Source organism: Dioscorea cayenensis, chromosome 5 (genome assembly GCF_009730915.1).
Source record: "Dioscorea cayenensis subsp. rotundata cultivar TDr96_F1 chromosome 5, TDr96_F1_v2_PseudoChromosome.rev07_lg8_w22 25.fasta, whole genome shotgun sequence".
NCBI classification, from domain to species: Eukaryota; Viridiplantae; Streptophyta; class Magnoliopsida; order Dioscoreales; family Dioscoreaceae; genus Dioscorea; species Dioscorea cayenensis.
Window position 1 is genome coordinate 3,438,927 of NC_052475.1, and position 26,457 is coordinate 3,465,383.

The window sequence follows — 26,457 nt, forward strand, 5'->3', positions numbered from 1 at the left end:
GCAGGAATTGAACCTACGAATTTGCCAATTATGAGTTGGGCGCTTTAACCATTCAGCCATGGATGCGCTAGCGAGTGAACTAGGTGTTTTTTTTTAGAGCCGAGGATCGGTTCAAGAAAGAACGTCAAAGAAAAGTGACTGAGACTTCTCCTTCGACTGAGACGGAGACTGAACAAGCTGCTTCGGAAGGGTGTTTTGGCTCGCAATAAAGCTAGGGTCTTGATTGAGAAAGACGTAGTCCCCTAGTTGTATCCTAGCTACGCATTTAACTCCCCTAAAACACATGATTGAGACTTCTAAAATCAAAAATCCGCTACCACAAAGCTTGCATCAATAAATCTGATAGGAACACCTAAGAACAAAAAAAAAACAAACTCAGCATGACCATAAAACAGGCTATTCAATATCTAATTGATTCTCACTTTTTGCATTTGGGCTTAACATAAATCTTAACAGTCTTGATCTAATTTCCTCAACTAAGAGATCCATTCGAAGAACACACAATTTATACGTTTAAAAATTGCAACCAAAATAATCCATGTCTCCTACTCTCTCAGCCTCAATAGTCTTAACAACGCTCAAATCTCTTGTATCAACCCCTTAGTAAAACAATTTGGAATTTCTCTCTATATTCCTCCCCTTTTTGGATTAAGGGAAAAAATTGTCACGTAAATCACTTTTTCCGGTGGCCCAAAACCACAAACAATCCTTAAATTGGGTTTTCATCCTCCATAGCAAGATATACCAACACATGCACATCTTAGCCCTCATAGATACAGATTGCATGCGAGGAAGGGGGTCGATCGCCCTTAATCCATCCGAATTCAATCCATACCCAAACACCAAGAATTCTAAACCCTCCACATAATTCGCCCGGGCAAATAGCAATCCAACTTGAGGAAAAAGGCCTGAAATCTATTGTTCGGTTCCCAACTGCCAAAATTCACTGGTCTTGGCTGTTGACCATCCCACAAAAACCATAGGTCCCGCTAATGATGAACCAACGACTTCCACTATATAAGGTTCCTCTCTCAACTCCTCGTTCTCTCATGTTACTAGAGGCCATTACCATGTTTTAACCTACTATTAACGGAGACGCAACCACCATTGGATACTTGTACTAGGAATGGGGGTGGGGCGGGGAATCCCCGTTCCCGGCGGGGATTCCCCGAAACATCCCCCCGCGGGCGGGGAGCGGGGAAAAATTCCTCCCCGCCTAGCGGGGTGGGGCGGGGAATGGTCTCCCCGCCCCACGGGGATTCCCCAAAAAAATATATTATATATTTTTAATATATTTATTAAAGATTATTTCAACATTAACATAATATTATATATATATATATAAATATTTATTTGTTAATATTTTTAGTTATTATTATGGAACTCACAATTATTTCATACAACTTATTAATTATTTAAATTTATATATTTCATTAAAACATATATGGTATTTCTTTTTAAATTTATATTTTTTTAGTTATTATTATGTATTTCTTTATTTTTTTGAAGATTCTTGTTTATAGTCAATAATTCAAGCTATTTGTTCTACATTTGATGAAAAAGGAGGATGAGAATGATGAGGTAAATATGATTTTTTTATAAAAATTTTTATCTTTAATCTTGATATTATTTATAATCTTATTATATATTTACAATTTTGTTTATTATTGAAGGAGCGATTATCATGTCAAGATCGCTAGTGGTAGTGGAATCTGGATTCTCAATATAAATGACTTTGGAGAAAAGAAGAAACAAATTGATGGAAGCATGAAATTATTGTGCTAGTTTTGCATTATGAATTTTATTTAATGGATTTGTAATTTTAATTTAGTTTTAAAACTTTTATGTTATTTAGTACTTTAACGTTGTTGTTTCATCAAACATTATATTATGACTTTGTTAGGAGAAATATTTTGTGTGAATTTTTATTTTATATATGATGTGTATGTTGTACTTTGGTTGAGAATTTTTTTATTTTATTTCTACATTATATTTTTTTATTTTTCAATTAGTATATAAGATCTTTTAAAGCGTATACGTAACATAAATCGATTAGAAATATTATAGTTATTTATAGAAAATTTTTATATTAATGTTTTGGGCGGGACGGGGATCCCCGCGGGGGAGTGAGCGGGGGAGGATTTTTCCCCCGAGGAATTTTAACCGGGGAATCCCTCGCCCGTGGAGAGCGGGGATGGGGACGGGGATCCCATTCCCCGCCCCGCCCCGCCCCCACCCCCATTCCTAACTTGTACACAATAAATGAGTTAAAAACCAAACTTGACTCTCGATTCTAGACAAGCTCTTAAGCTTTTAGAGATTATAATGTATAAATAAATAAACAAATGCTTGTTTCAACCATAAAGATAAACACCCTTTTATTCTCAGCCATGAAACTAACTTGCAGATAAAAAATCAGGTATGACCTTTCTTTCTCAGAATTTCTATTACACTTGCTAGAGTTCGAAAACCCCACATGATTTTTTGACCTACTGAGCTGAACTACAGGCGAACAAACCCAAGAGATATAAATGAATAAATGTTATTGAAATTGCTGCCTTTGATTGAACCAAAGGCAACATAAGATTATCAAGATATCCTCAAACAACTTTTATTCCTAAGTTAGAATAAATAATTGTAGTTTATGTGGATTTTTAAACTCTCCATGCTATAGAGAGGGAGGTACTGATAATAAATTCAACATGGAGTACCTATTTCCAACTCTACATCTATATACAATAGCAATGACAACTCAAATGAAAAAAAAAATGATAACTCACACTTTTGTAACTAATTCAATTGATAGGCGTGGTTGTGGAAAAAATAACCAACCTTTTATAACTGGATGACGAGGCAGCAGAAAATCATGGCGTGAGATACCTTGGTGAACCTTACTCCACAAAATCATCATCATAACCATAATCTTCATCTTCATTTCCGTAGTATTCATCTTCATTCCCATGGTATTCATTGTGGCCATCATCATTGGGACCAGGAATATCATCAAATGTATGACGAGGCAGCAGAAAATCATGGCGTGAGATACCTTGGTGAACCTTACTCCACAAAATCATCATCATAACCATAATCTTCATCTTCATTTCCGTAGTATTCATCTTCATTCCCATGGTATTCATTGTGGCCATCATCATTGGGACCAGGAATATCATCAAATGTATCAGCTTCATGAACATCATCTGCATCTCCTGAATCAAATGCCGTACTTTTTTTATCTTTCTGGTCGTTGTCAGCAGCAATACCAGCATCAGCTTCTGACTCTGTCCGTTGCCGTTTTGTATCGTCTTCATTGATCTGTTGTTATCCAAACACATTACTATTGTCAAAGAACATAACACTACTTTTCCATGAAAATTTATGGGCAGTTGCACCTATTTCTCAGCATAACAAAAGCTAGGAAATCCTTGATGCTATAATCATATAATCATTTCTCATCAACCATGTTTTCTAAGATGTGTAAATTTTAAACCATATTAAGGTAAATATTATTGAAAATTTTTAGCACAGAATCTGCTCATTTTCCTAGGCTGTTCATTTAGAGATGATCTGCATGACCTTATTGGAAGCTTGAAGTGATTGGCACTTTAACTTTAAAAAATGACATTTCACTTCGAAATCATATATTAAGCACACTTACATGTGTGGGGGACCCTTCCTGATTACACACAGGCTAAAGATAAAAGAAGAGCATGGTCATCAGGATATGCCACTAGAACAGGAACATTAAGATAATGGCTATACAGCATGCACTAACAATAGCATATATCAAATAATTTGATTAGAAATTCTGATAGAATAAAGAAAACAACGTAAGATTAAACACTTGCAGTTTGTGCCATGACAAGAGCAAGAGAACGGAGCACAGAACAGACAGCTTATAGTGTTAACAAATATTGACACTAATAAATCCACAAAAAAACATGTTGAGTAATTGACTGAAAAACAATATGCCTAAAAAAAATGTATGGACCATTAAGTCAAATAAATTGATGGAATTGCAAGGGTTGTTTTATTGAAGAAAAAATAAATTTGATCACGTATTTAGCGGGCATTAATTCACCATTACAAAGGGTACGACAATCCAAGTTGATGTGAACAAGAAAGGGGTATATAAATGCCATATAATGTAAAAATAAGAGATGCATTTGGAAAAAGGAGAATACAGGCAGCTAGAGAGAATAGGATTGTAGTCATATTGTTCTTGTTTTCAAATCAAATATTTCAATGTTTGCACCTCATTTTCGACTAACCAGCATCAATAGTCGCACAACTATATACTTGCAGAAAGCATACAATTAAGCAGTGTTATTGAGAATAGCAAAGCGCAATACACCAACCACATAGCAAAGGCAAACTACATGGGAGGAAAAAAAAAAAAACTGTAGCAAAGAATAGGTAAGGTCAATGGAGAGAAACATACTCTGTAGAGATTCTCTAGTGCCTTGTAATTGATTTTGGAACTAAATGTCTGCAGCAAGCAAGTTTCATATCAGTATCATAGGAAAAGATTAGTTAAATGAAGTCCTATGGTCATGAAATGATAAACAAAATTTAACAAATCATCAACTATTTCAACTGTTTACTCTTAGCTTGACCACGAGCAAATAAGAATAATACCTTTCTCTTCAGCATTTTATAGGTTGCTTCAAGAGGTGTTTGAGCAGGAGCTGAGTTCTTAGCCTCTTCAGCTCGTTTTTGTCTCCTCTCCTGCAGTTCAAAAACGAATCACTTCTAGCAAAGGTTTACCATTTATAATATAATCACCATATCCAATTATACTCCAGCTGTACTGTATTCGAAGCCCACTAAGTCAAGAAGTATTATAAAAGGAGAATATGATATTTCAGGGTTAATCATGTGCTTGTATTTAATAAAGGTGATAGGGAGAGCAGCTAATGTTGTATGAGTGACCCTCCAGACCCTCCCAAACATGCTGGAGTTAATCATTGCAGGGAAAAAGTTTCAGTGTATGGCCAGTAAATGCCTTCTTAACTGGACAATCATTGCAATGAGAATGCATTATCACATCAGAGAAAAGACCAGAACGAGATAAAAAAATAGACTTGGTGTATCCTTTTTGTTGATAGCAAAGTAGACATGTGAAGGTACACATGAGTTGATATAACAAAAAAGCAGGATTTTTGTCAGTCATCAACAAAGCTTTAGTCCATGGAGAGGAAAAACTGTAAAGATCAAGACAGATATTTATATCATGTAGCATGAAAAAAATGTCATGATGAATGTCAAAAGTAATAAATTATCTTCCAGTTGAAGCAGCTAGATAAACCAAGAAAAAACACACATGCCATAGGGTTTAGAGGAGTCTAGTGACACAAAGATGATTCCATCCACAATATTCCTTGAGAAGAGAACATTGCCATTATCAGGTTCCATATAAAAGCATAGACTTTGATTGAAGCTCCAACCCAACAAAAAGTATTTAAAATATATCTTAGCTCAACTTGAATACTGGCTTCTAAAAATATCATGCAATAACCTTGATGTCACGTTTGTTCTCCATTGGCCATCATTTTGATAATAATGGGAACAGAGACTCCTTTTGCAGTCCACTATCACAGTTCTACAATTTATGGAAAGAAAAAACATATTTTTCTCTCGTACCAAAACCTTTTGACTTTTGAAACTCAACAAAGCAGTGAATAAAGCTTTCTTTTATCCATATCTAGTTTACGCTTTCACTAAAATAATTTCAATATTAATTTTGTTTTTAACTTCAAAAGGTTCCTAGGAAACTAAACTCATCTCCCATGCTTAGATAAAGATCACGGTTGTTCCTTAATAAATGCTTGCATGTCGTACAGACTGATCTAGGAAACTTCTTTAAGATGGGATAAGCTGATATGAATATCAACAAATAATTGTACCAGCACCTTGCAGGTTTGCACAAATATATACTTTCCCATTTCAGCTATTGACAGTTGCAGCTAACTTGCAGCCATGGGCACTTCAATAATAAATGGGTCATTTCCTTCAAATAGTAATCTTGAGTTATTATTGACAACAATTAGCTAGAGCTTAACAAATTACGAGTTCTGCATGCCTCTTCATTTATTTATTTATATATTTATTTATAATGAGGTCTGCTTACCTCTTCATACAATACATAAATAGATGTACCATGTTCCTAGTGCACCAAATTATCTTTTGTAAAGAGAAAATGTATAACTTAAAGCAACACAAACGCTAAGTAGCATCATTAACTAATAAGCCAAAAGGTTAACATGACTATAAGCTAATCCTAAAAGAAGTAACCACCAAAAGACATGCATAGATCAGATCAAATACCTTATCGTAAACCATAATATGGATGACTGGATCTAGTTATAACCAGTCAATTGCAGATAATGCTTACAAGAAATTATCTACAAAGAGAAGGACTTGAATTGAGACGAGGGGTTCAAAATGAGGAAAGAAGACTAGATAGTCCTGCATCTGAAAGCAAAATGTCACACATTCAAGAAGAGGGTATAAGAGAGAAATTGAAAGAATGTAGGTTCATTGGACTAAAAATATGAGATAACTTCAATGGATAATTTGACTCAAAATAAGTTACATCATTTTATGTAAATACGGTTTATTTTTAATTCCTTGAGGCAGACAATAGAAAGGGGAAAGTATCCCTATTTCATCTATAGCACAGCAGAATTATAGTAACCATAAAGAGCAACTTGTTGGAACGTAAAAATATACATGAGCAAAAACCTACCTCTATTTCATCTGTAGCACAGCAGAATTATAGTAACTATAAAGAGCAACTTGTTGGAACTTGGAAATATACATGAGCAAAAACCCCCCATGCAAAGCCAAATTAAACAAGAAACTAAGATTCCTAATTTCTAAAATAGCTTTTTTTTTATTAAAAAACCATCATGCAACTATTATATATAAAATTACAAGTGAAGTGTTAATCCTATTAGGACAAGATAAGCCAAATTTAGCACCTTTCTGGATTTTGCTAAAGCAGCTGCAGTTGCTGCAGCGAGGTCCTCTGAGGATAGATATTCACCAGATAGATTTGCTAAAAGAGCATCTTGCGCTTTCTTTGCAGCAGCAGCTGCTGCTTCTTTAGCTGCTTGCTCCTGTAAATGTGAAAATGAAATAATTCAATAGCACACTGTCAGTGTCAAAATAGAAATACTGCTCCAAATAAGGAGAAGTTAATAATCTACCAAAAACTTAAAACAGTATTAAGAGGTTAACAGTCTATCACCTCAAGATACTCTTTATTCATTTCTTCCCAAATAATTTTTTTATACTGCTTTTCTTCCTCATTGTGAAGTAGATATCCATCAACCTGCAGAAAATTAAACGTGTTAAGGAGTTAACAATCTACCACAATAAACACAAATTTACAAAAAGAAAAGAGCAACATTTGAAAGAGATGTGGACGCTATGGAGGCATATGAGCTTGCACTCCACAAACCGGATATGAATTCAATTTCCCATATGACAAAAAAGTGCCTTGATCTGAAAAGAATTCGCACAAACCAAAGCCGTACCTCAACATCATCAATATCAGAGAAGTTTTCATGCTCATCAACTGGTGCGCTGCTCGCATTCTGAGATTCATCAAAGACAGATGAATCAGCAGTTTGACGTCCTGCAGAAGTAATCACAATTTGAGGTTGGTCTAAACAGAAATCTCTACATCTAAAGGAACAGAACTGTAGAAGCAATAATGTTTAGAATATACTATCAGTGGCAAGGCGTACCAGTCTTTTCTGTCTCCTGTGAAAGCATTGATACATCTCCAGTCCAGTTAGTTTCATTCTCAGAACAAAATTTAGCCTCTTGCTTCTCCAAATAAGAAAAGAGAAACATCACCACAAGCCCAAAGAACCATGTATAATACTAACAAACTTAGTTTTAAAATGAAAAAGAAGGCTCGGATTTTTATATGCAAGATATCAAAAGACAAACTAATGGCAGAATGGTGGCCAGTTATCAAAAATTTCCTCAGTACATGCGAAATCAAATAAACCAGAAAAGGATTTGGTAGACATAAAAAATAGATAGCCACATCTCAAGTGCCAGTTTTTGAGAGCAAAGAATCTCCAGCTGCAGTTCTATTGAAAAAAATATCAGGGCATTGCATACAACAACTTTTGGTTCCTCTTATGTCGAAACTGTGTAGTATTTGTGCCCAGGAAAAAAACTACTTACAAGCAGCAATGCATAAAGAATCTAAAGCCCCTATCTACCTATTTTATAAATTTGTTGCAAGTTATGTTCGAAAAGACTATGAGTATATATTACATAACCATAACGAAATGTCCAGTTTTCACCAAACCTGCTTCAGGAAACTGAATTCACATTTCAGAAAGAACCAAGAACAAGTAACAGAAACATATAACCAAGTATTCCATATTTCCTACAGGAATTACTACAATTGTATACATTTTGAACCAAGTATGGCAACTTTAATTGTACCATCTATGACTTTAAGAAAAGAAAAACACTCTTCAGCATGTATAGAAACTTCCTTTAGCCTGTTTGTTGCCTAATGTTCTCGGGCCCTTACAGAACCATATACCATCAAAACTTTTGATATCTGGTGTGATTGGGCCAATTCAACTGTGTCAACTTAATTTTTGCAAACTACCAACACTATATGAAAAGATCATCTTGAGTTTCTCGAAGTTCTATCAAAATATGCTGGCACATTACGGAAACATATATAATATGTCCCAAGGTTGGCAATACAACAAATAAAGAATTAAGTTCAAGTACTATGCATTTGTTGAACTCTGTGCCTCATATCAGTTGTACGTATAACCACTTTCATAATCTCCACTGTATTATAGTCCTAGACATTCACTACTACCACTATTATAACTTTCATCAGGCTGGGAAAGTGGAGGGATTTAACCAGATCCATAGCATATGAAGGAATTAAAGTCCTCCCTCCAATGAATGTGAAATATCCATGTGATAAAAATTAGGAGAAGCTTAGTGGTATATATTTTCCAAGGAGTCTGCTGCACATGTATTGTGTACCAGATGCTAAAAGAGTTGGATTTGTTGATAGGGCTGGAGAAAATAACAAGTTTTACCGGTTTAAATGAGTTAAACTTGAAGTATGATCCTCTTAAAAAAAAAAAGCGATTCGGCACCGTTTACGTGTCAAAACAGTTTAAGCAAATTTAAACGTCTAACAAAAATGGAATTATGTAAAATAAGGCTTCTAGTTACATTTCATCATGTCAGACTGTTAAAAACATTTGGAATTGCCTCTAATGGCAATCGGCTCCACCCTAGGAATGTGCCACACGCTTACTACTATAAATGGAGGCCAGCTAGCCCTAGATCTTCATTCAAATGGCCACACAGGCTTCTATTAGCAGTGATGTAACCATATTTACAATACAAGAATAACAAAATTTATAAGAACCATATTACATATTACATAAATAATTCAATATTGTATTTATATTGAACTGATATAATTAGTATAAATTTATCGTTGATTTCTAAAAGTTTCTAATACAAGACCATATTATCAAGTATATGCACAGCGCGCACACACTTTTAACAGCCCTGCTCAAACTTGCAACTTGCAAGACGACTCAAGAAAATTGTGTATCTTGTCCATAATAAGCAATTGGCAGAAGTAGAGGCTACTGACAATTGACACAAGGACAGGATAAACTAACAAGTTTTACAGGTTTTAAATGAGTTTGAATAAACTGAGATATGATGCTTTTAAAACCACCAGATGCAAGACTTAAGAACCTTGTATCTTGTACATAATAAGCAACTTGCAAAGAAAATCTTGTGATTACTGAAAATATGTGCAGCTTGTAAACTACCTGACTAGAATCATTGCCGAGATTTAGTTGGCTTGACTCTCTCAGCTTCCCTTCTTTTTCTGATTCCCTTTGTCTCTGCTTTTCGGCACGCTGGAAAGCAGGAGGTTCAGAGCCTCCCTGAAGACCCCCTGACATCTTAATGAACTGCAACACTCAAGGAAACTTAATAATTGAAACATATTCAAATCATAAAATCTTGAAGGATAGATGGGTAATGACTAACTTTATTGTAGCATTTTTCGCAAAGTCCATGGGCAAAATGAGATTCCTTTGTACCCTTGTGTTTACATAGCAATTCACCCGATCTAGGAAATTGATTATGGCAAGACTCTTCATCAAGCTCATCTGCCTTAGCAAGGAACTCCTCAATCTAATAAGAAGAGGCAATCTGAAATGAACCATTTATTGAAAGAACTGTCCAAAACTAATTTAAAATGACTTTACAATGTAAAATGCTGTTTTCATTTAACGCATTCATTAAATATCAAGTTGCAATTTCAAAAGAATCATTTACAAGATCATGAGAAATAACTACTTCAATGTTAACCAACCAGAACACCCAAGTGGCCAGCAGTTACTAATAAATGATAATAGTTTGTAATGATGAATCAATTGCTTGCACATGAATGTCTAATTGTATCAAACAGATTTAATAACATAAGCATTAATAAACTCCTTTTTTTACTGCAAATACAAAGTTCAAATAGTGCATGTATGTATCACAAAACTGTCACCACAAACAACTGATGAGGCATAATGAAAGCTGTATGCAGTTATACTGTTTTAAACATTATTAAATTATACCACTAGTAACAACAATTGATGGAGGAGGCTGTATGAAATTATGTTCTTCAAAACATAATCATATATACTGGAAACGACAGCAATTAATGAGGGGCACAAAATGAAAGTTCCACACGATTATGCTGAACTGGTCAGCTGTATACATTTCTTTAATATATTTTTCCCCACTGTGAGCAGATCCCCAATCAGTTAACTATTTACATTAAACATCAAATGTCAACATTCTCGACTTATTATATATTATTTCTCACTGAGCTCAAGAAAAGAAATCTAAATTGAACAGAACAAGGTGTGACATCAAAATGCAACCAAATAGGTTTGTCTTGAGAAATGAGAAATTAGAGATTCAGACACATGATCTGAAGGTGGCTGCCATAATGAAATCACAAGGACAGCTTGCAGTCCATAACTCCTCTTCACGAGGCATAGTATCATGAGATCATAACTTCAGACATAAGCAATGATGCATTCATATCTAACATGCTCTCCATTAGAAACTTACAGTTAAACAGCCAGATTCTGTATTCTCAAACTCCATCAGTCGTCTTGTTAATGTTGCTTCACAAACATGCACAACAGCTACCTGATTATCGGAAAAAAAAAGATGGATCTTCAATGACCAATGTGAACAAATATAGCAAAGCAGATAAAATGAAGCCGTTGATGAGGTAATTCATGAGTTCTATATCCCATTATAGCCAACTGTATCGACTTCAAGATAAAGGGCAGACGAACATAATCTATAGTGCAAATGTTCACTTCAAGTTTTACTATGTCCCTCTAGAAATTCTTACTTGATAATCAAGACTCTTCTTCTTTCAACTAATAAATTGTCCATCAAAACATATTTGTTTGCATTAATTAACTAGGAAACCCCTGGTCTGGACATGGGGCTTACTTTATTTCAATTACCATTAGTTAAACAGTTTGCGCCTATTTTCCAATATTATATCATACGTCTTTTCTACATCATGGTAAGCAGCATAATGATCATTCTGGAGAACTTGCCCAAGTGCATGGATAAGACACTATGTTTTCATTGTAAATGTTTGAAGGACGAGAAATTCATTAACAATCATTTCAGTCATGACCCCAAAGGTAAGTTATTCTCATCGTCATCATAGCCAAATATGACAAGTTTAAGTAATAGGAGAATAATAGAATCATAAAGGATAAATTGGTGATGATTTGATGCTAAATTCTTTAAATTTGTTTCTGTTTCTGTACATGCCTATGCTGTCCAGCCACAAGCCTAAACTTTGCTTAAATAAGATTACAGCAGAGTGTTCTTATAGTAAAGAGAAAATTGCCAAAAAATAATTTGATGTAACTTACAATATCTGATTTGGAATAACTTAGACCGTGAGAAAGTGCAGATATGTATAAAGCTGCACCACATAACCCACTCGGTTTTCTCCCTGTCTATCAATAAAAAAGACAAGTCATATCCACAAATGTTACTACCAGGATCAACATCATGTGATTAGATGAATAAACCTTAAGACTGGCAATTACCTGCATCCAATCTCTCTTCATGCTAGCTACAATTCGCAATGCAGTTGCAGAAACAGCATTATTTTTACGACCCAATAAGCCTGAAAATCAAAAAATGATTCATGATATAGTAAAAAAAATTCGATGGACCAGAACAAAGCATATTTACCATTAAAGAATGACTATTAGATGTTAAAAAAACAAAGGACACACGAGGTAACCCATTTGCAACTCTTCAACAGATAATTTCTTAGCAATGCGTGGTTGATCACAATATAGAGATCATCACAATAAATGGGCAATATGGTAAAAAATGATCTATGTACTTCAGATTTATCATAACATACATAACTTTAGTTGTATCATAGCATAAAATCACACTTATCATAAAGAGCACTTTATGTTAAATTTAACTGAATAAATGATATGGCTTGAATTTTTCTACTAGGGTCAAGTGCTTGTAGGAAACAATTTATTTCATGCACCCATCATAGTATAAATTAACTAAAGATAAGCACAACATCAAGCACATCTAAATAATAACTTGTTGTAGCATTGGTCAGGGAAGCTGACAAAGATCTCAAACACAATTGGTGATAGTGTCCTGCAGCTCCTGCTCATCATTCTGCAATGTGATTAGGCATATTTTATGAAAACTTGGTATAGGTTTGGTCTCAAGCATATTTTCTCAGCTCTAGCCATTCATAGGTAGATCAGTAAAAACTCATGGCCCCCCTTGACATGAATGGTGTGCATTGATTAGAATCTCCTATTAGCTACCACTGAGGCCTGGAAGTCCATAATCTAACTAATAGTTGGGACTTGGCAACACCCAACAAGACTGGGTCTTGTTCCAGAATAGCACGATCCCATTTTCACATGCGCTATGTTTTGATCAAGCTTATAAAGCATAAAGTTGCCCCCGACACCAGAACCTATAAAGAATTAAATCATATTCTTTCTCAATTATCAAGGGTAGCAAATAATAAAATATTGGCTATGTTTATTAGTTCACAATTGAGCTTATGCACACAGGTAAAGAATGAGAAGGATGAGTCATAGCAGGGTTACACAGTGGTTACAATCAGATTGTTTATTAGAGTTGCATATTTCAAGCATGCATCATATCTGCAAGAACAAGGGAATAACAGTATTTAGATTCATTACTCCTTTGTGGATGTTGGTAAAATGGAGCAAGGACAGCAAGTCCGGTCAAGAATTTATACGTGGAGTGCATTTCTAGTAACTTCAGTTCCGTGGAAAATGGGAACCTTCAATATACTATCCAACCACACAGGAGAATAAGCCATACACACACTGCACTAATGACTTATCTTTTCTAAGTTTCTTTCTGTGCTTCTTGAACGTACAATGAGTCTTTCGTTAGCATAAATAGGAGGTGAGACAGAGAAAATCAATCAGCTATCTATACAACGTAGATGTACAACACTTTTCAACGATTCAAAAACCTCAAATGAGATTGACAACATAGTCTACTCATATATCTTTTTTTACACATAACCAAATGAATCAGATAAGGGGGAAGCAATAGTTAAAAGGTCTTACTCTCTGTGAATCGATGGATGAAAAGGCTAGGATCAACAAGTTTTTGAACAATAGGATGATCCCAAAGGCGTAAATGCTTGCAGAGCTGCAAAAACACAGCACCTAGAACATAACTGGAACATGAATTTAACATGAGTCTACTGTAATATATGCTTGCTTATTTTAAAACACATGCAAGATAGGGTATCATGTTATATTCATATAAAACCTCAAAAAGTATTATAACATTAAGAAGCTTACTTACACATTTATCTGCAAGTAATCTGAAAAATCAATAAGAAGATATGCCTTCTTTGTTTGCCTGGTAAGAGAATTAAACCTATCAATGACACTCACACTCGTGTACATGTATAAATATACACTCTAAGAATGTGGACAAAAGAATGCAATAAGCATACTGTCGCTGAGGATCACGAAATAATTAAATCACATCCTACAGCTTTGAACTATAGTAGGCAGCAAACGTTAAGAATTCAGATGGCAAAACTATTAAATTCATAAAGTCTTGCCTTTCAATTGAGAATCATTCCAAAAGGCATTAAGCAAACATCAGAAAGAAAAAGACATCAAAACATGACTTGTGTGACATAAGTACAAAATTATTAAATTTCCAAAAATGAGTCTCCTCACTGAAAGATCATGATTGAGTGTCTATAATAAAAATGGCTTCTCACCGACAAGCAAGATAAAGACAAGAAGCCGCAATATGCATGGCATTTCTTCCTTTAATGAAATTATTATCAACTGCTATCTGCAACACAAAAATAAATATAAAGAGCCGATTATTATGCCACAATAACCTGCAAAAGAAGTTCCTCAGACTGGCTACTTAACACAAGATTTAATAAGCTAAAGATGAAATACCTGATAAAAGGCCAGGGCTCTGTTAATCATGTTGTCACCACCACCTATTTGGAGATTCGTTATAATTTCATTAATCTCGTCCCTTCCTATAGACGCAAGAAACACCAATGAAATACAGCAAAATTTTGCAATGCAACTAAGGAGATCAAGATAGTTTGATTTACAGAGCCACCTCTATTCAATCTTCTTCGATAAGACTCTGCATACCGATCCTCAATACTTCGAATGATATTACCAGCCAACCGGCTCTGCAAATTCATCAACAAAACCTCAAAACTGCTGGAAAAAAAAGTATTAAAACAAAATAAAGTCAACCAAAACTTCAAAATAAAACATCAAAAACAAACCGAGCCATCGCCAGTCTTCTCAAAGGTGGGTTCCTCGGAGTATACATTGTCATCAAGCACCTTCCCACAATCAGCGCAGCATCTGGATCAAAAGAACACCCAATTTCACCAAAGATCAAGCGAAAAAGCAAATCGGATTGGGAAAAAAAAAAAAACAATCAAATAGAACTCACATGTAACCCTTATCAGGATCGCGGGCTGCGAGGGATCCTTGCCCGCAGTGACTGCAATAAAGGATCATTCCAGTAAAAATCGACGCCTTGACGAAGAACAATCAAGAATTAGGGTTTATAGAGGGAATTCAAACTCGATTTCGGAAGAGTGGTTAAACCCTAAACAAGGAAGCACTAACGGGCAAATCTAGCTGTGGGTGTGGGGGGAGAAAAAACGAAATCCAGCGGTTATCGGATTCGGATGAGATCTTTAACATCCGAGACCCGCTAAGGTTTATAATGGATCAGATACGGATCCAATAGGATGGATCAAATGATGCAAACCCGATACGATGGAACGGGTTCGGATCCAAACCAAATATTTTTTCTAAATTAATAAAACTAAATTAATATTAAGATGCAAATCATGAGGGGATTAGTTTTCAAAGCGTTGATGATCTGTTAATCTATTAGTATTAGTTATCATGTACGTACGATGTTTGTGTTCTGGGATCCAATATAATTGATCAAATGATGCAAATCCGATATGATGGAACAAGTTCGAAATCAAATTAAATATTTTTCTAATTAATAAAATACAATTATAAGGGGATTAGTTTTTAAAGTGTCAAATACCTCTTGATCTATTACCACTCGGGTCACTTTGTGAAAGGTGTTTGTGTTTAGAGATCCAATATGATTAATCAAATGATGTAAATCCAATATGATGGAATCGAGTTCAGATCCAACTAAATATTTATTGAGATGCAATTATGAGGGGATTAGTTTTCAAAGTGTTAAAGACCTTTTCATCTATTGATATTAGATCTCTATATAAAGTGCTTTGTATTATAGTGAAAAGTCAAGTTTAAACCACAACTCACGTAGAATGAGAATATTTATATATATATATATATACACACACGTCGCGCATCCATATTATAAAAATTAAAGTGTACTGAATAGGGACAAGCAAATTTTGGGAGGGATTTGAGAAGTAATTTTGGTTTTGAAAAATAAGTAAAAATATCAGAGATTAAATTATTAACAGATGTGAAAATTTAAGCAGAAGAGCAATATTATTTTTCATAAAATGATTTTATCTCATTGTGACGATTTTAAAATAACTACTTAATGTTAAAGAATTTTTTTTAATTTGATAAATAATAATAATAATAATAATAATAATAATAATAAAGTACAAATTTTAAATAAAGTTAATTTTGCAAAACATGCCATCACTAAAAAAATTAATTATTAGATAACATAAATCATTAATTAAATTAATATAGTATAAACCAAAAATAAGTTTATTTTTTTATTTTTAACAATGTGGATAAGCCACCACACACATTATTTATATCTCAACCTCACGCATAAGAGTTAAATGTCTTATCACTTGGCTATTACAATGGTGACAAATTATGAATGAGTAAAAAAAAAAAAACGTAAGTTAACCTAAAAAAATCAAAAATTATTTTTTTTATAAGCGCCTTCCATGTAAGAGACTTGCACAAAGTATAGGAGTGTAACTGTATGCTAAAAAACACACATACCCTCATTTTAGGTGAGATTTTGGGTTCAATCTTCAATCCTTCCCGAAAAGAACTCCTTACATATAGAACACTGTACTGATAGGCCAAAAGACGGTTGGTTCTATTGGTTTAGTTTCAAATTTTTGTATACATTTGTTGCTTTTTTTTTTTTAAGTACAAAAGAAATAAATAAATAGTTCCTTTTTATTTATTTATCTAAACGTGATCTCATTGGACGTTGTCAAAATTGACCCACATTATAAGGTTCAATGGATACACCATTCCATTCACACATACACCGTATCCACCCCCAAACTCACACATCTCCCCCACTTTTAGTTGTTTCATTTCTTGCAAACTATTCACATTCTGGATAAGTTCAATGCACCTCCAGAATGACAGTGCACTTTCTAAGTCCTTATTTAAAAGCATGCACTTCTAATTAAGTCCTTATTTAAAAGCACTGACTCTCTTTAAAGTTTTTGAAGACAAGAAGACAATCATGGGGAATAATATTACTGAAGAGGTTTGCTTGCTCTTGGCCATTGTGGCATTGAGTCTTGTTTATTTAGTTGTTCTAGCTTTAGAGAATTTTGGTAGGAGCACTGTTTCCCATGTACTTCTCTCAAAAAGTGTCAGTTTTGTTGATTGAGTGATTTAAATTTTTGCATAAATTTTCACTTTGTTTTTCAATTTAGATGATATCATATGTGAAATATGTAATGATAGGATCTAATTAACTATCTGTTTGTTATGCTGAAGATCTTATATGTTGAGATGTAAATTTTACATACAAATAAAATGTTTTATATATAGTTGTTTCTATTTAATTTATTTGATGCAAGACTACTTAAATTATGCCCATTTGTATCCGGTTTTATTTTGCTAAAGAAGTTGCATCTCTCTCTCTCTCTCCCTCTTTTTTTTATTATTTTATTTTATTTTTATTTTAAGAAACAATAAATCACCCAAAATGTATCGGCAATATAATTATTACAGATACAAACTAGGAAAATTATAGTAGAGAAGAAAGGGTGGAAAAATACAAGTGTAAAATACATAACTCAAAGCAAGAAGAGTACATTAGTTACCTTGAATCACAAAGAGTAAGATAGAGCCTCCAAATATATCATTGGCCCATGGCCTACTCTATTAAATTGGGAAGTTATAAATCTCCACTAGTTTTATCAAAAGATAGGAGGATAGGGGAGTTCCCTATCTCTATGATTAATTTTATATGCAGCTCATGCTTTTAATTTTTTATATGATCTAATTCTATGAGATCTAATGAAAGAAACATCTCATATATTGTTGGATTATTGTTTGAGTAACAGTCTAATTCAACAAATGTTTGGGTAGATTTATTTTTTTGTGTGTTTATATTCAAGTCATGTAAATATTATATAAAAGAAATGTTTTTTTTTTCTTTGATTTAATAGAAGACAATTTAGTTGCTCCGTGAAGAAATGAAGGAGAGAAAAATAAGGGAAAACAAAACTTCAAAAGCAATAGATTTTTGTATTCATTAGGATCACCAAGATTGAGAATCCAAAGCTTGTTCTTGCCTTCTTGGATACCCTATCAAGAAATGAAAAAGAGAGAAAGAGATAAATTAACATTTTAAATGCAAACATGAGCTATGAATGAAAAAATAATAAAAAGAAAAGAAGAAATATAATATATTAAATATATTAACTCTATTATTATAATTTTTTATAAAATATTACATATTTTACCTCACTCAATATAATAGTAGGCTCCACCACCTCTTACAATAAGATAGTGGTATTTTATTTATTTTAAAATTATATTCATCACTTGTCCATAATTCTCTCAAAAAATAAACACAATTGCAAGCTCCTGTTTGTGGACTAAATAGTTTTTTTTAATAATAATATTAGGAAAGAGATTTTGAGAAAGCGCGACATGCGAGCCGGGGACGAACAGCGTGGGAGCAATCTGCCACGAGCCGAATCGTGCCTCACCTCATGCGAGATGGGGATCAGCTCGGGAGCCACGCTCGGCAGACGAGGCGAACATCCCTACGTGAGGGCCCGTACTGCGATAAGCCAAGATGGTCGTTGGCGAAAAAAAATTTTTTTTCAACCAATAATAATAAAAAAATATCAATTATTGTAATATGTTTAGATGCCAATTATAATTTGATACTAATGGAAACATTTCTCATACATTAAAACATCAAACACTTTTCTAACATGGACATGAGCTAAATCTCATATATAAAAGGAGAATTTTTACAAAGGTTTGCATGTAATTATTTTTTTAATTTCAAGATATACTTATAAAAAATGTTTACTTTTTAGAAAAAATATAAGAAAAAACAATTATTTTTAAAATTACCTATTTCATCAAGATGCACCAGATAAAGCCCATCTCTATTGTTCAACATGAGCTTATACATCATAATTCAAACCAATCAATTGATTACATGGATAATGTAATACAAACTAAACATAGGAATTTATAAATCATTGACACAAGCAATCAACAAACACACAGAAACTATAATGAATCAACAACACTGTACTAATTAACATCTTCCATATTTTAAAATCCACAACCACAACCACAACCACACCATAAATATAAAATCACACATACACTCATATAGACACACTATTAGGAATGCCCTTCCCAGTAATCCCTTTCTCAGACCCAGAATTAGAAGTATCAGGATAAAGCAAAGTATAAGGAATCATTGCTGGTCCTCTCCTGTTCTTCAATTCTGGATCATTGTTCCTTCCATTAATACTCCTTTCCACCCTCCTTAAATCATCTCCAAACTTCTTAAACAACTTCAACACTTGATCATGATTTGTCCACTCTGTTGAACCTCTTTGTCCTATGTAAAGTTCATCACCAGTGTGCCTTGACAACACCTCCATCAATGCCACTCCTAATGTTGTGGTGAACCTATCAGGGGTCATCTTAAGAAAATACTTATCTGGATTTTGAATGAACATGGCAAACTCAGGTGTGCCTTCAGAGGGAATGAATTTGTCAAATTTGGTTGGACGGTTTGGCGGGAAACCGGCATAAGCATATTGTCCAAAGTTAACTGATGCATGGAGAGCTGAGGCAATCCAAATTAGTGTTGTTAAGGCTTCGGTGAGGTTGGGGATCGAGTCCAATTCGTACCACCCTTCCTTCCGATCACCATGCCCGACTCGCCGGATCTCTGTCCACCATGCTTGGATTTCGAGGTCGTTGATGACAGCTTCGTCGTCTGGGTAGAAGATTTTGCAGTAGTCACTAACCCATGTTTTAATGGCTGTCCACACATCGAGGCCGTCCAAGCCGTAGGGGTAGTCGTCAAAGAGGATATGGACGCCGGAAGGTTCATCAGGGTCTTCGAATGCGAATCCTCTAGTATAAGAGATTATAATAGTTTCACATCAGTTAATTTGATAAATGTGTGTGCACCCTCCTACATAAAATAAGTCTTACAGACTGTCGTCGGCCGGCAATTAATCTTTAAAGTTAGGCCATTAAATTGTTCGTTTTAAGTATAAAGTAAACCGTATTCATTTTAAGCTTGAAGTGCATAAATTTATTTGTTTTGGTTCTTCTGTCTAATATGCACGCAAAGGTGTAAAATGAACAGCTTTGTGCAGTTCATAAGCAACAATGATAAGGCACTGGTTTAGAGGCCACAGAAAATGATACAATCCTTGTGATAAAAGATTTTGTTTACACAAATGGAAGTCCTTCAAGTATCAAATATGATAGTCTCACATGAGTTAATTAAGTAGTGCATATGATTGAAATAATGTATTAGGGCTAAACAGATGGTGCATAATACTCTTGATAAAGGTCTCTGTGTATCAGAAATGCAATTACTCTAGTTTCTTGCATAGATATATAGTCCCACATTACTTAGTAATTGTGTAAATTTTTATTGAAGAAAAAACTTAAGTAAACTTGCAAAGTTGGATTGGCTCTAGGATTGATAGACAGATGATGTTAAATTGCATATGTGAGCATAAATCTCTTTTTAATGAGCTTGAGTTTTTACCTGTTATGTTCGATTGGATACATTTAACATTTTTGTGCTAATCATATCTTTTGAATCCAGCATTATAATTTGATAAATGGAGATGCTATACATTTTTTTTTTTTTGTAAATCTATTTGTGATGGAATTCTTCAGTTCTTTTGGTAACCAGTACGGTAATGCGAAGCCAAAAAATACTAGGTAGCAGAAATTCAATTCAAGAACAGAATAGAGAAAATTATGAGTCCATACCTTTTAATAAGATCAGCAGGAAGGCCTTGTTGGTCAAATCGCCAATCTTCGTATATTGATGAGGATAACTCAAGTGAGTACTTACCAGGAAACATTGTCTTCTCTAATATGCCGCCAGCATTCAGCAGAATGCTCCGAGCAAGAGCATTTATATGCATTGTGTCCTTGAAATGTGGTTCTAAGAGCTTGTGAATTGGATGCATTGCACTTAGCTGCCTTCTAGTGGCAATGATAAAAGGCTCTACTGCAGCATGTGTATGCAACCTATACAACGATTTATGCATTTGATGTCAATTGAAGAAGAAGAAAATTATAAAAATGCTGGTAAAATTCACTGACCAATGACTAATGAGTTGGTGATGGCCAGAGTCATTAGCAGCAACGTGAGCTTTAGCGAGCTGCCATAAAGCTCCATCAGTGCCCTCGGTAGCAGGAGTGAACACTCTGCTGATCTCCTCACCTTCATTGTTGCCCGGTAAACTCAGTTCGATGGCAATAGGCTTCATAGTTGCATCCTGCTTTAAGAACAGGAGAGTGCGAGACGCATACATGCACACGCCTTCGGCATTAATGCGTCTTAGATACGGCATTAGGTAGTCATGGTGGTCCAGAATGAAAATTCTCCACTGATTCATGGCCTGTGAATGAAGTCATTATATTATATAATGCATGTTCAGTAGAATGTACTACATATGAAGACACTCACATCATCGACACTGAGGCGATCAAGACTCTTTTCGATGTGGGAAGCAGTAATTGAACTTTGTCTCCCTCCTCTTCCCACAGGTGGAAAATTCTGTGAAGGCTAGAGATATCAGCAAAAAATAGACCAATTTCTGTGGAAAAGTAGAGATTGGTAATCGGTATCCTACCGCCAAACGTTTGATCACTGCAGGGTTAATCCCAGCAAGCATTTGCCTCCCGAATTCCTCATCGTCTTTCCATGCACACTGATCAGCTACATGGCAGTGAAGTTTCAATCAGTAGAAATGTACATCTATAATTTAAAAACAAGACTAGTGTGTTAGAGTGAAATGTGGCTCACTAGCAATGATCTGTGGCAATGGAAACTTCAAATGTGTTCTCCTTGGCGCCTCGAACTACTTCTTTAAAGAGCTCTTCTGGAAGTAAGCCTTTCAGTTTCTCCATGACAAAACCTTCAAGTGCTCGGCCGCGACGTCCACCAGAATAGAGGTCCTTGACCATCTGATCAAATGACTCAAACTTGTTATGGTCCGCTTCAAACAAAGACTTCACCTCAGGTATCACAAAGTGCACTACTGCTTGTATTGAATTCCTTATGAACTCCGACAGCTTGTACGGGCTGAAACGTTCGTCAGGTGGTACATAGAAATCAAGGTCGATAATTTTGTTTCTGGTCTCAGTCACTCGATCTTGGCATGTAAAATATTTTGTAAGTCTAGTGCACTATAGCTCAAGATGAAGCTTGAATTCTCAACATTCTTACCTTTATCACTAAGAGGCCGTCCAGTTCGTCCCCGCCGCGGATATGGGTAAGTGTGTGATCCGCCAAGTACAGGTCTTGTATGTTGTTGGCCTTTATCAGGATTACCGAGATCATTGTAGTGATCATACTCATATACTCGCTCCCATGGCTTCCTCTCTCCTCTGTCAGTTCCTCTCAAGCTTACAAGCTCCTCTTTTCGCAGTTCTCGCAGAGCTTCTGGTGTCTGTTTTGGTAAGTAGCTCTGCACAAGAATTGAAATTTAAAGTTCAATCAGTGTGTTTATACAAGCTTGCATGCACCAACATCTCATGTGTTCAATTACATCAATATTTTCAACTGCTTTGGTGTCTCTTTAGGAAAAAGAGGAACTTATAGAACAGAGCAAGAACTTACAGTGTTTGAGAAGAATATACGATCAGTACTGGTCTTCTTAAAAGGATAAACCCAGGAATTGCAATCAAAATGAACATGTTCACCATTACGCATCTCAATTTTAACAAATTTCAGAAAGAACTCCTGTTTATCTCCATTTTTCACTGCAATAGCTCCAGGAGTTCCAAACCCATCCTCCAAATAAAATGATAAGCGATACGTTACAGTATTGATTGCACCATGCTTAGTGTTCTTTCCACTCTTAATGCTTGCCTCCTCACATATTTTCCCTTTACCTGTATCTGGTCACAAATTATACAAAAACACAAGAAAAAGGCTTAAATTTTCTTCTTCTGATCACACAATATGAACACAACTCACCATGATCAATTTGAGTGCTGCTGTATAATCGAACAGTGGTGAGTTTCCCCGGATTTGATTTGCCAGAGGTACGAGCAACAACGAAGGTTGCCTTTATCTCCGGATAATCTGGATGTGGTCGCCGGAGGCCTAAAAGTTCCTGCAGTTTGACACACAAATTATCCTGCATTGTCTATCTGATACCAAAGCTCTTTTTTGCTTGCTAAATTTTGAGAAACATTGTGTTCTGTTTATATACTAAGCAAAGATTGTTAGCCCAAGAAAGGAAGATGGAGAATCAAAGTTGTGGTTAAATGGAGAAAAAAAGTAAGGAATTGTGCTGACTTGAGCCTCACTCCTGTGTCTAAATCTTTTTCCTCAATTAATTCAGGGGCCCTCCATTGTTCCCTTAACCAAAGTCCTGCATGATGTGTTCATATTCTCAGAGATTTTTAGAGTAATTGATCAAATTATTGTAACTGCTGGAAAGACAGCAAGCACGGTGCATATCATTAATAATACAAAAGAGAACCAGTGATGAAGAGCCTTATTTTAAGCAGAGTTTCCAAGGAAAAAAAAGCAAAGAAAGAATATTGATAAGTTTCAAGATCAGTTACAGCTACAGTTAAATACATTCTTGTTTTTCTTTTCTTTTACTTTTTTCACCACTTTTATTCTGCCATTCTGTATGCCTGTTGGTCCTGTCCCCATTATTCTCTGGATGGAGTCTTGTAAGTGCTTGTTGTGATTACCAAGTGAAAAACAATCTTAGTGATTAAACCAGCTCCCATATTAATGAATATCCACACACTGTGACAGTACAATTTTGAATGTGTTAGGTGGATGATTACCATTCAAAATCATGCAGTTTCCAACTTATTAAATAAGTTAACTTATGACAAACAAAGACTCTTGACTCCTAAGTCTTTAGTCTTCTCATTTATCACTTTAAACCTCCATTATACTCACAACCTGTGTTTTTTGTGTCTGTGTGAAAAATGTTATGAAAAATATTATCTTAGAACATGACCCATGAGAAGGACATCTGGATGTTACAGAAGGAAAATCCAATGGATCAATGACACATGTTATGAACCACTTAAACCATTTTCTCTCTCACTATCACTATCAATTAATGACCACATCACGTGACTGATATTTCCAGGTAGGTAGGTATCATTTGATTTTTTTTAAAAAAAATGCAATAAATAAGCACTTATACATTCAGAGGTAAATGTATAATGAAGCTCATTTGTTTTTTTATATGGAAATTGAGTTATAAATATACATCATGATATTTAGTATTATTGTGTTCAATATATTTTGAATCCAAACAATAAATGTCTTATAAATAATACCTTTCAGAGTGGAGTCTATACTGCTGAACTAAAAGCTCTGTGGCTTCATTTGTAACTCTTGATTGTTGTAAAATAGAGATATAATGTTTACTAATTGAGTTAAATTGGAGCAAAAAATTTTATGGTAGACAAAATGGAGTTAATAACATGAAAAAGTAACCAATGAATTAGAGTATAATCCAGAGTCATTAACAAAGATAACAAAGACTTTCAGGAGAAGAAAAGCATAAGAAAGAGAGCCCACACATATTTGACAGAAAAAAGAATCTCTTAATCTTAATATTGCTATACAAAAATGCAATAGTTTCCATAGTTTAAAGTAGAGAAGATAAGCATAAGAAAGCCAGCCCACACATATTTGACAGAAAAAAAAAAAGGTTCTCTTCTTAATATTGCTATAAAAATGCAATTCTTTCCAAAGTTTAGAGTAGAGAATTTGTTGCTCCAGAAACATTCTGTCATAAAAGGATAAAAGTTGGGAAAAATGCAATGCTTTTTAATAGTTTAGGCTTGTAAAATTATTCTCATAGCTGGACTCAATTATATAATCTTGTAAAAACTACCTAATGTCAGTATGTCACACATGATCAACCTAACATTTTTGTTTTAACTCAATTGATGTGACTGTGCAAAATGACTGGATCAGATTGCCATACATAAATTAGTTAAGTTCTAATGCCAAATTTTGAAAGGAATGACAAACTTTAGAACAATATGTTGTCATATATGTTTGGAAGTTTCATAATTGACTAAATTAGTATTAATATAGTTACAAAAGAGAAATTTACACATAAAATTCTTAAAAAAAGTGATCCATTATGTGTAGGGATGGCAACAAGTTGGGTGCGGGTTTTACTATATCAGTACCTATACCCACTACCCTGTTAGTATACCCGAACCCGAACCCGACGGGTTTTAAAAACCTTAACCCACACCCAGGGACGGAACCAAGACATATCGATTGGGGGGGCTAAGGATAAAATAAAAAAAAAAAAATTCAGTCAACATAACAATTGTTTCTTATACAAAATAGTGTGTTATTGATTGAGTTCTCCTTACAAAAAGAAATAACTTCTCTTAAAAATTCCACCCATCCTGTCTCCCAAAAAGTGAGAAGAGAGAAGTGGATATTTATATATAAGAAGAAAAAGAATCACAACATGAAGTTTATATATATAACTAAGAAAGTAATAAAAAAATAAGAATAAGGATAAAAGAGAAGACTAAAAGCAATTGTGGTAGTTTTCGCATTACATGAATTAAAAAGATTAATAAATTTTTTTCATAAAGTTTACTGAGACGTATTTACTTAAAAACATAATAGTTTAAAAAGTTCGGTGAAAAATGTTTATTTTATTTATTTATTTATTTGTTGGTAATATAGACAAACCACTCCCAATGTGCGCACACATTATGTGAAAACATAAAAATAGACTTGTAAAGAATAATAATAGGAAAAACGGTATAATTATCTAAATTTGTGGTCTACTTTTTTAAATTTACATTTTTAATCTATATATTTAAAATTATAATTTTTTAATCTTTATTCTTTTAACATAGTTATATCAAACCCCTAAATCTAAAATCTAAATCCTCAATAAAAGGACTGATATCACTATTGAAAATAGTGTAAGGTTACCAATTTAAGTAGAGGAACCAAAAATACAAGTTTGAAAACATAGATTGAATATTCATGAAATTATATTTATAAAATCAACAATCCCTGATAATAATAATAATAATAATAATAATACATTTCTAGGGTCATATCTAAAAATTCCCTTAAATTATTATTATTATTATTATTATTATTATTATTATTAGATATGACCCAAGAAATGTATTATTATTATTATTATTATTATATATATATATATATATAAAGAAACAAACAAACAAACATTGCATTTGCATGTTCCCAAATCTTCCAAATTATAGAACTTCCAGGGCTATAATCGCAAAAATAAAATAAAATTAAGCCACATCCAATGACGTGGTGCCTGCCTGGCGCCATGCTAAGCAT

At 34.2% G+C, this 26,457-nt stretch overlaps 1 protein-coding gene and 1 pseudogene across 4 annotated transcripts; both read right to left on the reverse strand.

Annotated features, from left to right (window-relative positions):
- Nucleotides 1–2,406: 2,406 nt before the first annotated feature.
- On the reverse strand, nt 2,407–15,265 carry LOC120261889 (transcription factor IIIB 60 kDa subunit). 4 transcript variants are annotated; one of them, XM_039269898.1, is made up of 20 exons: nt 15,097–15,265; nt 14,924–15,005; nt 14,749–14,824; nt 14,577–14,662; nt 14,387–14,463; nt 13,957–14,013; nt 13,713–13,825; nt 12,168–12,247; nt 11,988–12,074; nt 11,155–11,235; nt 10,072–10,218; nt 9,849–9,992; nt 7,752–7,836; nt 7,539–7,639; nt 7,250–7,333; nt 6,981–7,118; nt 4,636–4,725; nt 4,439–4,486; nt 3,176–3,312; nt 2,407–3,009 (listed from the first exon to the last, which is right to left on the reverse strand). In XM_039269898.1, the coding sequence occupies exons 1-20, from the start codon at nt 15,162–15,164 to the stop codon at nt 2,892–2,894; spliced, it is 1,899 nt and encodes a 632-aa protein (XP_039125832.1). In that variant the 5' UTR covers nt 15,165–15,265; the 3' UTR covers nt 2,407–2,891. The 4 variants fall into 4 exon arrangements, with proteins under 4 accessions (XP_039125832.1, XP_039125831.1, XP_039125834.1 ...); XM_039269897.1 differs by having other exon boundaries at nt 2,408–3,312; XM_039269899.1 differs by having other exon boundaries at nt 2,409–3,312; nt 7,752–7,833.
- A 3,769-nt stretch (nt 15,266–19,034) lies between these two features.
- LOC120261352 lies at nt 19,035–23,398 on the reverse strand (annotated as a pseudogene).
- Nucleotides 23,399–26,457: the final 3,059 nt, after the last annotated feature.

What these genes read in the sequence shown, in the direction of transcription:
- LOC120261889 (XM_039269898.1), bottom strand. Translation starts at nt 15,164, where the DNA reads ATGATCCTTTATTGCAGTCACTGCGGGCAAGGATCCCTCGCAGCCCGC. An exon ending in ACAGGAGACAGAAAAGACTG is followed by an intron (nt 7,640 to 7,751) that starts GTACGCCTTGCC and finishes TTACTTCTGCAG; the next exon opens with GACGTCAAACTGCTGATTCA. An exon ending in ATAAAATGCTGAAGAGAAAG is followed by an intron (nt 4,487 to 4,635) that starts GTATTATTCTTA and finishes TGCTTGCTGCAG; the next exon opens with ACATTTAGTTCCAAAATCAA.